This window comes from Dasypus novemcinctus, chromosome 4 (genome assembly GCF_030445035.2).
Source record: "Dasypus novemcinctus isolate mDasNov1 chromosome 4, mDasNov1.1.hap2, whole genome shotgun sequence".
Lineage (NCBI taxonomy): Eukaryota > Metazoa > Chordata > Mammalia > Cingulata > Dasypodidae > Dasypus > Dasypus novemcinctus.
Genome location: NC_080676.1, coordinates 80,529,422 through 80,542,924, shown reverse-complemented (window position 1 = coordinate 80,542,924; position 13,503 = coordinate 80,529,422). Strand labels below are relative to the sequence as shown.

Sequence of the window (13,503 nt, the reverse complement as noted above, 5' to 3'; positions counted from 1 at the left end):
CCTGTCAATATTTTTGCCTTCGCAAGCCACTCCCGTCATGGTCCAGTTTGAAATCTCAGTGTCCAGAGGGAACCTCATGTCACTCTTCTCCCCATGCAGCTCTTCTCATCCCACTTTCCCAAATATGCTCAGCTGTCCTACTTTCCTGGGAATACACAGTGCAGGTCTCACAGGGAGAATCTTACTTCTACCAAAGGCCAACGAGCCAGAGGGGAAAATCAATTCAGGGTTACAAAAATTAAAAAAACAACAACAACAGTGACAAACCTTAGTTATTTTATATTTTGAAAAGAAGAAATAAAAAATATTAACTCCTAAACCTAAAATACAATAAATTATAAAATATATTTTTAGTTTCACAGCATGGTCAGTTCAAGAGGAGAAAAATAATGACAGGATGAGAAGAGCAGTGTTAAGAGAAGGGGCACTCAAGACAACCTGAAGGCAAAGGTGGAGCATGGCAGAGAGAAGGAAAGAGAAAAGCCAGCATTGTCAAGAGAACAGTTTCTGTATACCACAATAATTCTGTGACAGTTTGAATTTGGTGATCCAAAGAGAAAGATTATGTCCTTAAACTAATCTATCCCTGTGGGTGTGGGGCCCTTTGATTGCATTAAATTCAGTGAAGGGGCCTTTGATTAGATTACTTGATAGGGTCGATTTATGGCTTTTGATTGTACTATGTCAGTGACAGGTGAGCCAGCTTGGGTCTCCCCGCTTTTGCTGGGTCTGATACAAATGGAGACACACAGAGAGAAAGGAAGCTGTCATATTTGATTGGGCCATGTGAGAGAAAGGACTCCTGATTAGTCCAGAAATGAGCTCAAGGAGAAAGTAGAGAGACCAATAGACTCACCTTCTTGCCTGATCACCATGTGGCAGGATGCTAGGATCACCAGTAGCTGACTTCAATGAGAAAGCATTTCTGATGGTGCCTTGATTTAGACATTTCATGGCCTTAGACTGTAAGCTTCTATCCTAATAAATTTCCCATTATAAAAGCCAGTCCATTTCTGGTACTTTGCATCAGCAGCCCTTTGGCAAACTAAGACAAATTCCATTTCTACTTCCAACTTGGAAATTGGATTTCAAGATGTACATTGTCCTGCATTTTTATGTCTATATGTAGATAGGCGTGTACTTATATACCAGGGGATTCAAACACCAGTGAGAACATAAGTCTTAGGATGCAAGGTGGACAGTGGTGAGAGGTGAGGCAGGAGAAAGGAGATATAAGCAGTGCCACATTTTGGAAGTTGTTGATTCCATTTTCAGATGAAGGTTGTTCTTTAGATCATGAAGGCTTTCCTCTATATTTCCTTGATGATTATTTCTGCTCCAAATTAGTTTGCTCTTTCTTTCAGAGATTCCTATTAGCCTCAAATTATATCCCCATATCTGCCCTCCATATTTTCTTATCTAAGTCTTTCATTTTTCACCTGTCATCTTCTTTTCTGTTTCCTCAATTAATTCACTAAGTCATATTTTGCAGTGTTCAATTGCCTAGTCAGTTCTTTTATCAGGGTTTTAACTTTTACAATATATTTTTCATTCTTATTCAATATTTTATTGCCTAAGGCTATACCCTTTTCATGATGGTTTGCTTTAGTTGAAAAGAGGCAATATACTTTGAATCTTGTTCATAACACAAATCAGATGTCTTCTAAAAATCTCTATTATACCAAGAACCTAGAGCTTAATTCTTAATAGAACTGGCCAGAGATACATTATTTAATCAACTATAAATAATACACTTTTGTGTTACACAGCAAAAAATTTTCCAATCACATTTCTGAATTATAAATAACACTTATAGCATATTTATCAAACAGGGAAGCAGGGGAAGGTAGTTTCTCCAAATCTTCACAAATTTGTGGTTCTCCTCTTGTGAACTTCAGCAATTCTTCATAGGTCCTTTCCTCCTGAATTTGCAGCCTTACATGGGAAGAGTGACACTATAGAGTCTCTTGGCCTTTCCCTCATGATCACAAGATGGCTGCTCAGCTGGTGGCACAACATTCTGTCAAGGCAGGAAGAAAGTAGAAAGGGGTGATGCCAGCCATGCCTCTAACCTTTATAGGAAAGCAAAAGCTTTCTCAGAAGCCTTCCAGAAAACTTGCAGTGGATAAAACTGCACCCCTAGCTATAAGCACGCTGACAGAAGGTTTAGTTCTTCTGGCCTTTATAGTGGAGGTGGGCAAGAAAGAAAGAGGTTGGGAATGCATAGGTGGATTACCAATAATTAGAGTTGTCTTAGTTTGTCTGGGCTGCTATGACAAATACTGCACAATGGGTTGGCTTAAACAACAGTAAAGTATCGTCTCATGGTTTTGAGACTAGAAGTCCAACATCAAGGTATTGGCAGGCTTGCTTTCTCCCAGAGTCTGCAGCATTCTGGCAATTCCCACCACATGGTGGTCTCTCTTTCTCCTTGTGTCTGCCTCTCTGGTTTCTGCTGACCTCTGGCTTCTACTGACTTCTGGTATCTACTTCCGTGTCCAATTTCCTTTGCTTATAAGGACTTCAGCCACATTGGATTAAGGCCCATTCTCATTCAGTTGGGATGCACCTTAACTAATAATAACATCTTCAAATGTCCTATTTCCAAATGGTTCACACCTACAGGAATAGAGATGAAGACCTGAACATTTTTTTTGGTGTGTGTGGGGTGGGCTTCCTAAAGGGCCTTCCTCTATCTCCCAACGAAGAATAACTCTTACTTTTCAGAGCCTGTTTCTGCTGCATCCTGGAGTAACTAGGAGGAATGACCCTACAAAATTTTCCCTAGAACATACCTGGGGAATGAAGATGAAGCAGTTGATTGTGGTTGTACAAACAAAGATGCCACCAGATGTGAGTCCAAAGACGAGGTTGGACCAGGAGTGCAAGTATCTGGTGACCACAAAAAGAAGCCCAGCAGCCAGCACCACGAGGTTGACCCCGACCATGATGGTTAAGGACTGATTCACAGGAGGAGAGCTGACGTGGTCAGTCAGGCCAGCCAGGTAGGCACCATACAGCAGGAGCAGACCCTGGAGGAGGTAAGGGGAACCAGAGGCTCAGAGAAGTGGAACAGGCTCAGGATCAAAGAGAGGTAGAAATGGGACCAATTTCCTCATCTGTAAAATGGGGAAGAAGACTTACTTTAAAGGGCTATTCTGAAGATTTACTAAGACAGCACATGAGAAAACCCCTAGGGAAGCCCTTCCACCTAATAGGTGTCTAATAAAGTTATTTTACTCTCCTTCTCTGAGCATTAGTGTATCGGGGATCAGTAAATCAGCCATTTAGCAGGACTGTTGGGCAAGGCATAGGACAGGACCATGGAGGGAGGGAGTAGCCCTACAGAAAGAGCTGTCAGGTGATAGGAGGGTAGAGGCATATCATCCTGCTAGTGGTAGGGGCTATTACCTTCGTTGTGTGGTTTTGTACTGCGTGAAGCTAAGGGGGCATACTGAAGCCAAAAGTCACCTATAGCCTGCTTGTCAAGCCATGTGCTTGACAGTCCCCAGAGGATGGTAATTTGTCCAAAGGTACCATCTGCTTGCCAAGCCCTGCACCTGCAGGATCGCATCTGTTTAGGAAAGATGACTTTTGCTAATTTTCACAAAGGATATCTATATAGGCTAGCAGTGGCTCTGTGACAGTGGGCTTTATAGGAGATGTAGAGTGGTAAAAGAGAAAAAAGGCAAGCTAGGACCTAAGCAAGCTCATGGGGTAAATACAGGCATTGTAGGTTCCATCTGTACCCTTCACCTTCTTTGTGACATTCTCAGTCTCTACCTCATGGAACCCAGGACCCCATTCTTTCCCCTTTCCTATGAATATACACCTGCTCTCTGATCTCTCATTTTTTTAGTGTGGTGAAAATGACTCACAGGACCTTGAACCTTGAAGTGCTGTATCTCTCAGAAGGAGCTACATTTAAACAAAAATCAGTGCTTAAAATCAATAATACATAAACACAACATACATTCACTGATCTAAGTGCAAAGTGCCGTGTTAGGTATAGGACAAGAAACAGGGCTACAAAGAGGATTAAATCATGGCCCTGGCTTTCGAATAGCTCAGTTTGGTAGGGAGATTTAAAGCAGGCATACAAATATCCATGTCTTTAAGACAGAACATGAAGATGCCATGGGGTGTGAGGTGGGAACCATGGGGATAGAGAGGGTGAGTATCAGGTATGAGCAGGGCACCTGCCAGTGCCAATGATAAACATGCACCTTGATCACCTGCAGAGCTAACTCTTTTTTGTTGTTGTTTTCTTTTTCTTTTTTTGTCTTTATTTATTTTTTAAATATTACATTAAAAAAATATGAGGTCCCCATATACCCCCCACCCCCCTTACCCCACTCCTCCCCCCATAGCAACAATCTCCTCCTTCATCATGAGACATTCATTGCATTTGGTGAATGCATCTCTGAGCACCACTGCACCTCATGGTCAATGGGCTACAGAGACCCACAGGTTCTATGGTCATGGCAGATGGAGTTCAGTGCCATGTCAGTTGGCCCTTCTTTGGAGTTTGTGTTTCTGTGTGATGGAGCTGGACTCAGATGTGATCTTTTATCACAAGCCTCTCCTGTTACTTTTACCAGAACTGTAGTTGGTGCTGGGGTTTAATATATGCCCAGGGGATCTGAACCTCTGGACTGACCATATGATAGCCAGGCCCTGAGCCTCAACAGACTTCAGCTCCTACACTCTGGTTTATTGGACTTACCCCACTCAGCTAACATGGAGTTGAAGAAGGTCAACCAGAGCTAACTCTTATGATATTTTTTTCTGGAGAACTGGCTGTGCCTGAAGTGAAGGAGTAAGCAGAGATGCCTTCCAGGTACCACTAATGCCCAGTATTCCAAATGGGGTCTAAGGGCCAAATGTTGCAACCCTGAGAATTTCAACAACTAGAAGACATAGAGGTCAGGAAGCTAGCAGGGCCTGACTTTTGGATAACTGACATCATTAGGTGGCATTCGGCAGAGGTGGATCAATTAGTAATTTAATCAAAGGTGAATGAAATTAAGTCTATGATTTTGAACTGTTCAGATCTGATTCTACTAAAATGTTTTAATTCCATTAAAATTCTTGCCGAAAGGAAAGAAGGAATGAATAAACCTCTGTTCATCCGTGACTCATGTTTGAATCATAGCCGATACTTGTATGCCACTTGCCTTCACTGAGGAGAACTGTGCATGTGTACGTGTGGGGGGAGGTGACAGGCTGAGGTAGTGGGTCTTGGAGGTTAATGTGGGAATGAGGCCCTCCTCAGGAGCTTCCAACTGACCGGGGAGCCTTGAGGGGAGGGTCTGCTCAGTCCCTCTCCTGATGTCGGCATTTTCCCCCCTTTTCTTTCTCCTATAGAAAGGTTTTACATTGAAGTAAGCTGGAAATGGAGGAAATTTAAAAGGGCAATGGAGGAAATAAATCAAGTTGAGTCACAAAGTGAATTGCCAAGAGGGAAGTGCTGGGTTTCCTTGCTGAGGAGGACACGTTCTCCTACAGGAACATCTCAAGGAACTGGAAGAGGCAGTATGTTTTTCAAAACAGGCCAGGTGGTCAAAAGAAGATTAATACTATCTAACATTTACTGAGCTCTTGCTCTGTGAAGAAGTGGCTGAAAACTACATTCATGAACTCTTTTGATATTTAGAACTCTTTTGATATTTAGATATATAAGAGAATGTTATCATTTCCATTTTACGTATGAGGGAACTGAGGCTCAGAAAGGTTAATAAGCTAGTAAGTGGCAGAGTCAGAACTCAAACTCAGTTCTGTCAGATTCTGAAGTCTATTTTCTTAACCATTAGCAAGAAACTGGAGATCAAGAGCTGTTCAATTCCTGGTGTCTTCTTTTAAAAAACTAGCCTAGGAAATGGGGAGAAATCATGGGTGAAGTCCAGATGATTTGAGGAGGAGTAACTGAGGGAGTTCAAAGAGTTGAAGAAGTGACCACCCAAACAAATAAAAAGTAGAGAAATAGAAAGGGTCATGGCTTTGAGATTTATACATCAACAGAGGTGTCCTCAGAGTTCAAGATTTCTTGAAGAAATTACTTGGCTGATTCCTGCAATTCCCTCCTCACATCCATTTCCTTGGTGGACAGACATAATGTGTGCTAAGGAGACATGGTTACCAACCTTGCATCCCAAAATGAGAGCAATCCAGACGTCGGAGTACAGGGAAGCACAGAAGTGCGTGTTGGTCAGAGAGCAGGACACGTCTCTTCCTGCAACCTAGGAGGGAAAACAAGTCAGAATTGAGGGCACCCACAAATACCAGAACACAGAACAGATCTTTGTGAACATCCCAGTGTGTGAACCCCTCTATGGCATATGATTTCACCCTTAATATGAAAAAACAGTAAAATGTAGGTGGCGCCATTGGAATCTGAATGGGAGTGACTATGTATGAGTTGGAGGCAGCAACAATAAAGTAGAGTTTACATGTAGATGCTGGATGACAGCAGAGCTTACACCTTAGTCAGGTATTTTGCTCTTTCAATAATTCAAATTAGTGCCTCAGTAAAGTTACAAATTATTTCACAGGGACCTGCTAGTCACATGTAGTTGAAACCTTAAACATTCAATCTGCACTGTCAAGTTTTCACTGTACTCCTCAGTTCCTTATGAGGCTTATCAACCAGGAACAATTAAGTCTTTTATCTGCAATGTTTCATTTAATCTTCACGACAGCCCTATGAAATAGGTAGCATTATTATCTCTGTTTAAACTATGAGGAAAGAGAGACTCCGAGAGGTTAAATTATTTTAGCAGTCACTTGGCTGGTAAATGGCAGAGCTGAGATTTGTACCAGATTTAACTGATTCCAAAGACCACCTCGAAATATCTCTCTTAACATTCCTATAGGTATAAATTCTCATTGTTGATAATTTGGAAGCAGAGGTAACGGGCAGATCCTAGTATGCTGACATCTCAGTGGATCCTTTCAAAAAAGACACTTGGGGAGGTGGAACATGGAGTGGTAGCACTGTTGGGAGGATTAATGCTGCTGGAAGGATGACTACTGTGTACCCTGAGGTCAGTTCAGTTAAGGATGTTCCTCCAGGGGTGGGGCCCCTCACCGTCATACTGACACCAAGGATCTGGAGGCACCGGATGGGATCAGTTAGCACCCATGTCATGAGCAGGATCACATCAGATATCACCAATGCCGCTACCAGTCCTAGAAGCTGCAGGTCTTTGATAATCTGCAAAAGAGTTTAAGTCATAATTCTCCCATTGTTTGCTGGCTATATAACCAAGAGGCCAAAGTATCCCATGTACCCTGAGCTGCAGACTACAGGGTCAGCCCTCTCAAGGAATTTCATACCTAGTCAGCGAAGATGAAAAAGACACCAAATATTTGCACTGCCTTCTATGTCAACATCTTCATCACCCATTACACATTTTCATTTCTTTATCTTCATATTCTACACTGTTTTACAAAGGATTCAAGATATCTTATAAAATAAACACACCATTATTTCAAATATATCAATATGAACACATAGGTAAGTGTGATAGTTTAACATCCAACTATTGGAAGGAGACTTGGTCCAATGGATAGGGCATCTGTCTACCACATGGGAGGTCCACAGTTCAAACCCCGGGCCTCCCTGACCCATGTGGAGCTGGCCCACGTGCAGTGCTGATGTGCACAAGGAGTGCCCTGCCATGCAGGGGTGCCCCGCTGCGTAGGTGAGCCCCACGCGCAAGGAGTGTGTCCCATAAGGAGAGCTGCCCAGCGTGAAAGAAAGTGCAGCCTGCCCAAGAATGGCACCACACACACACACAGAGCTGACACAACAAGATGACATAACAAAAAGAAACACAGATTCCCATGCCGCTGACAACAACAGAAGCGGACAAAGAAGAACATGCAGCAAATGGACACAGAGAACAGACAACTGGAGGGGGGGAAGGGGAGAGAAATAAATAAAAAATAAATCTTAAAAAAAAAAGCTCTTAAAAAAATCTAACTATTAACAACTGTTACATCAGAGGGTAGGATTGAGAGATGGGGTGGGTGCAGAGGGATTAACATTTTTACACATATATGAATTTTGTGACTTAATACAAAGTGTTACTTTTGTGATTATAAAAATAAAATTAAGAAAAATATATGTACCACTACAGAATTTTAAAATTGGAAAAAATATTAGGGAAAAGAGAAAATGAGAATTATGATGAAGCCCCAAGTGATGAGAGTATGTGGTGGGGCATAAATGTGGATCTGGGCTTTGAACAATTGATGAAGAGTCAGATGCAAAACCAGTCACAATATTCATACTGTTTATGAGAAAAAAACAAACCAGTTGCTTAACCAAATTACTCAAAACCAGGGATCAAGAGAAAATATTAAAAGCAGCCAGAGAAAAAGACACAGCACATGTAGAGGTACAAAGACAAGGATGGAAGACATCAGACTGCTCATCAGCTATAAGGTCAAGTGAGAAAACAGTGGAGGAACATCTTCAAAGTATCAAAAGAAAAAAAAAATCAACCTAGAATTCTATATCCAGTAAAACATCTTTTAAAAACAAAGGCAAAATAAGACATTTTCAGAGATACAAAAGGTGAAAGAATTCATCACTAGAAGATGGACACTACAAAAAAATGTTAAAGGAAGTCCTGCAAGCAAGAGGAAAATGATACCAGAAAAAAAAATGGATCAATACCAGGAAATTAAGAGCTCTGGAAATGGTTGCTACATAGGAAAATACATGATTGATTTTTATTAGTTAAATCTCTTTAAGAGATAATTGTTTAAACAAATAAAAGCACTGTTGTGTGAGATGTATAACATAGGTAAAATTAAAATGTATGGCAACAATAGCACAAAAATAAGAAGAGAAAATGGAATGTACTTATACTATGTATGAAGTCAAACATAATCACTTGAAGGAAGTCTGTGATGAGTTAAGGATTATATGATAAACCCTAAGGCAATCACTAAAATAAAGAGTTATAATTAATAATCTAACAAAGGAGATAAGATAGAATCAGAAATAATATCCAATTAAGAAAAAAAAAAGCCAGAAAATGAGGGAAATCAAGGAACAAAGTGCCAATGGAACAAAAAGGGAAAAATGAACAAGATGAGAGATTTAAACCTAAGTATATCAATAATCAAATTAAAGATAAATTGTCTAAATACTCAATTAAAAGGCAAAGGTTGTCAGACTGTTTAAATAAACAAGGCCCAATTATATGCTGGTTATTTGAATATGAAGATGCAGGGAAAGTTAAAAGGATACAAAAAGATATACCATGTTAACAGGAATCAAAGGAAGTCTATTAATAAGACTAAGTAAACAAAAATATTACTAGGGATAAAGATGATAATTTCATAACAATAAAGGTATCAACTCTTCAAAAGGACAGAACCATCCTAAAAGTTTATGGACCTAATACTAGAGCTTCATGAAGCAAAAATTGTCAAAACTGCAAGAAGAAAAAGTCACAGACTCAATTTTAGTGAAAAATTTCAGTACCTCTCTCTAAATAACTGATACAACAAACAGGCAGAAAATTAGTTAAGGGTAAGGAAGATTTGAACAACACAATCAACCAGTTGGGACCTCATTGATATTTATTGAACACACCCCACAAAAAATAGCAGAATACATATTATTTTTAAGTCTTTTACCAAAACAGACTATATGCTGGAACATAAAACAAATCTCAATACATTTAAAGTAATTCCAGTCAAATGTTCTCCGACTATCATTGAAAAAAATTAGAGATCAAACAGAAAGATCTCTAGAAAATCCTCCAATATTTGGATATTATATAAGGTAGTATTAATAACCTGAATTATCGACCATTTCTTTTTAAAAAATGGGTCAAAAAAAAATCAGCCTTCCATTTGACCAATATGGCTGTATAAGATGCTCCAGAGTTCTGTTCTCAAAAAAAATTTTTGAACAGCTAGCAAAAACTGGCAAAGCCATCTTCCTCAAAACTCCAGAAAACATTTAAAGGGCTGCAATAACTTGGCAGGAGCCAAATCAAAGAAATGCAACTTAAAAAAAAAACTGGTAGGAAAGCCTGTAGCACCGTTAGTGCCAATCCCCAGCCCTTTTCTGGCATGGTGTGAAGCCAGCCTGTGCTCCCATAGTGGGTCCCTGACCCTGCTCCAGAGGGAGCAGATGAATCCTTATGTGCATATTGGAGTACCTGTATGTTGGTGCCAATTTATCAGGTGTCCTGAAAGACAGCCAGGATGGTCTCTGGCTCATCCTCTGAGAACTTGTCCTGCATGCAGAAGCAGCTTGTGGACAGCTAAAGCAGTGTAAGAAACAATTAAAACAAACAGCCCAGGGCAAGGATTATTGACTTAAGACATAAATACAATCGAGCACCTGGGAATTAGACTTTTGTCACCACTAGACCTGCCCTATAAGAAATGCTAAAGGGAGTTCTTCAGATTAAAAAGAAAAGACACTAGACAGTGGATCAAAGCAGAATAAAGAAATAAAGAGCTCCGGTAAGGGTAAACATATAGGTAATTATAAATGCCAGTACTATTGCATTGTATTTTTTGGTTTGGAATTCTACTTTTTACTTCTTACAGGTACTAAAAAGCAAATGTATAAAAATAATGATAAATCTATGATCTATACATAAAACATACAAATATATAATTTATAGCAAGTACAACAAAAAAATAGGCAGGTGGAGGAGTATAGGAACAATGTATATATATGCTATTGAAGTAAGGTGGCATAAATCAGACATGACTTATAAATTTAGAATGTTAAATTTAAGCTCAATGGTAACAACATGAGAATAAAGGAAAACAAATATAGAAAGAAAAGAGAAAGGATTCAAAATGGCACGACACAAAAAATTAAATAAATATTAAAATAGGTACTAACAGAAGAACTGAGGAACAGAAAGATATTAAGACTTATAAAGACCAAACGGCCAAATGGCAGAAGTAATTCCTGCATTACCTGTAGTTACTTTATTTTTTTTAACATTATTTTTATTTATTTATTTATCCCACCTCTCTATGTTGTTTTGTGATTGCTGTGTGCTCTCTGGGTCTGCTTGTCATCTTTTTAGGAGGTACTGGGAACTGAATCTGGGACCTCTCATGTGGAAGAGAGGTGCCCAATTGCCTGTGCCACTTCAGCTCCCCACTTTGTTTTGTCTCTCATTGTCTTTCCTCTTTGTGTCTCCTTGTTGTATCATCTTGTGTCAGCTCACTGCACATGCCTTTGCACCAGCTTGCTGTCTTACTCATCTTCTCCAGGAGGCACCAGGAACCAAACACGGGACCTCCCATGTGGTAGGCAGAAGCTCAATCACTTGAGCCACATCTGCTTCCCTTAAATGTAAATGCTTTACATTCTCCAGCCAAAGGTAGAGAGCAGAGAGTGGGTAAAAAGCATGACCCAACACTATGCTGTTTATAAGATACTAGCCTTAAATTCAAAGACACAAGTAGGTTGAAAGTGAAAGAATGGAAAACATTCAATGCACAAAGAAACCAAAAAAGGACTGGGATAGCTATGTTAATATCAGATAAAATTAGACTTTCAGTAAAAAATAGCAACAAGGGACAATAAAGGGGCCCAGTCAACAAGAAGATTTAACAATTATAAATATATGCACCTAAGAGCAGAGCCCCAAAATATATGAAGTATATACTGACATGTTTAAAGGGAAAAATAGATGGTTCTACATTAATAGCAGGAGGGTTCAATACACTACTTTCAATAATGGATAGAACACCTAGACAGAAGATGGATAAGGAAATAGAAGACTTGAACAATACTATAAACCAAGTAGTTATATAGTAACAGACACATACAAAACACTGCACACAATAACAGCAGAATACACTTTCTTCTCTAATGTAAATGGGTCATTTTTCCAAGTTAGTCCATATGTTATGTCACAAAACAAATCTCAAGACACTTAAAAATATTGAAATCACACACCGTATCTTCTCTGACCACCTGGAATAAAGTTAGAAATCAGTAACAGAGGGAGGATTGGAAAATTCACAAGTTTGTGGAAATTAAACAACATACTCTTAAACAACCAATGCATCAAGAAGAAAAAACAAAAGAAATTAGAAAATATCTTAAGGTGAATGAAAATAAAAACACAACACACTAAAACTTATGGGATGCAGCATAGGCAGTGCAATGAGGGAAATATATCCCTCTAAATGTTAACAAAAATCTTCCAACTCTTAGGAGAAACATAAACATACCTCCATAAAAAGTGCAACATACTCCAAACAGGATAAATCCGAATAGACCAACTCTAAGGCACATACTAATCAAAATGTCAAGTGCCAATGACAAAGAGGAAGGCAGCAAGAGAAAAGGGATTTGTCACAAAGAAGAGATCCTTAACAAAAATAAGTGCCAATTTTTTCATTCAGAAACTATGGAGATGAGAAGGTAGTTGATGGGAACTTTAAGGTACTGAAAGAGAAAAACCGCCAGCCCAAAATTCTTTACCCAGCATAACTATCCTTCAAAAATGTGGGAGAGTTTAAGACAGTCACAGATAAACAAAAACAGATAAACCAAAAGACCTGCTCTACAAGAATTGCCAAAGGGTGTTCAGGTTAAAAGGTAAAGACAGGAGAGAGTGAATTGGAGCAGTACAAAGAAGGAATTTTCTCAGGAAAGGTAACTAAATGGGTAAATGCAAAACCCAATAGTACTGTATCCTTAGTATATAACTCAACTGTTTATTTCCTATAAGAGTCAAAATAATTGAATAAAAATAATCATATTTCCTCATAATGGACATGCAAAATATAAAGATGTAATATGTGACAAAAACAAAATAAAGTGTGAATGTATATGCTATTTAATGTGTATGTTATTGAAGTTAAATTGGTACCTTTTCAAAGAAATTTTATGGGAAATCAGGAAATATCTTGAGATGAATGAAAATGAGAACAAAATACATAAAAGCTTATAGCACACAGCAATGGCAGTGACTGGGGGGAAGTTATAGCCCTAAATGTTTACATTAAAAAAGAAGAAAGAGCTCAAATCAGAGACCTAACTGCACACCTGAAGTAACCAGAAAAAGAACAGCAACCTAAATCCAAAGCAAGCAGAAGGAAGGAAATAAGACAGATTAGAGATGAAATAAATGAAATAGGAAATAAAAAAACGAGAGAATTAACAAAACCAAAAGTTGGTTCTTTGAAATGGTCAAGAAAATCCACAAACCTTTAGTTTGATTTATGAAGAAAAGGAGAGAAGATGAAAATAATTAAAATCAGAAATGAAAGGGTTTATTACTACTGACTCAACTGAAATGAAAAAGACCATAAGAGGATACTATGAACAACCATACATCAACGAATTAGACAACCTAGATGAAATGGACAAGTTCCTAGAAACACACAAATTTTTTTTTCTATTTCTCTAGAAGAAATAGATCTCAATAGATCAATTACAAGTAAAGAGATTTAATCAGTCATCAAAAACCTCCCAAAAAGAAAAGCCCAGGACCA

The 13,503-nt window shown here is 38.9% G+C and overlaps 1 protein-coding gene across 1 annotated transcript in view; it reads right to left on the bottom strand.

Moving 5' to 3' along the window:
* The window catches only part of GPR156 (G protein-coupled receptor 156), a 122,568-nt gene that overhangs the window by 15,597 nt on the left and 93,468 nt on the right, over nucleotides 1–13,503 (bottom strand). The window contains exons 6-8 of the mRNA XM_058295765.1: nucleotides 7,088–7,213; nucleotides 6,144–6,239; nucleotides 2,796–3,032 (exon numbers count right to left, since the gene is read on the bottom strand). Of these exons, the coding sequence (XP_058151748.1) occupies nucleotides 2,796–3,032; nucleotides 6,144–6,239; nucleotides 7,088–7,213 (459 nt within the window). The remainder of the gene's footprint in view (nucleotides 1–2,795; nucleotides 3,033–6,143; nucleotides 6,240–7,087; nucleotides 7,214–13,503) is intronic.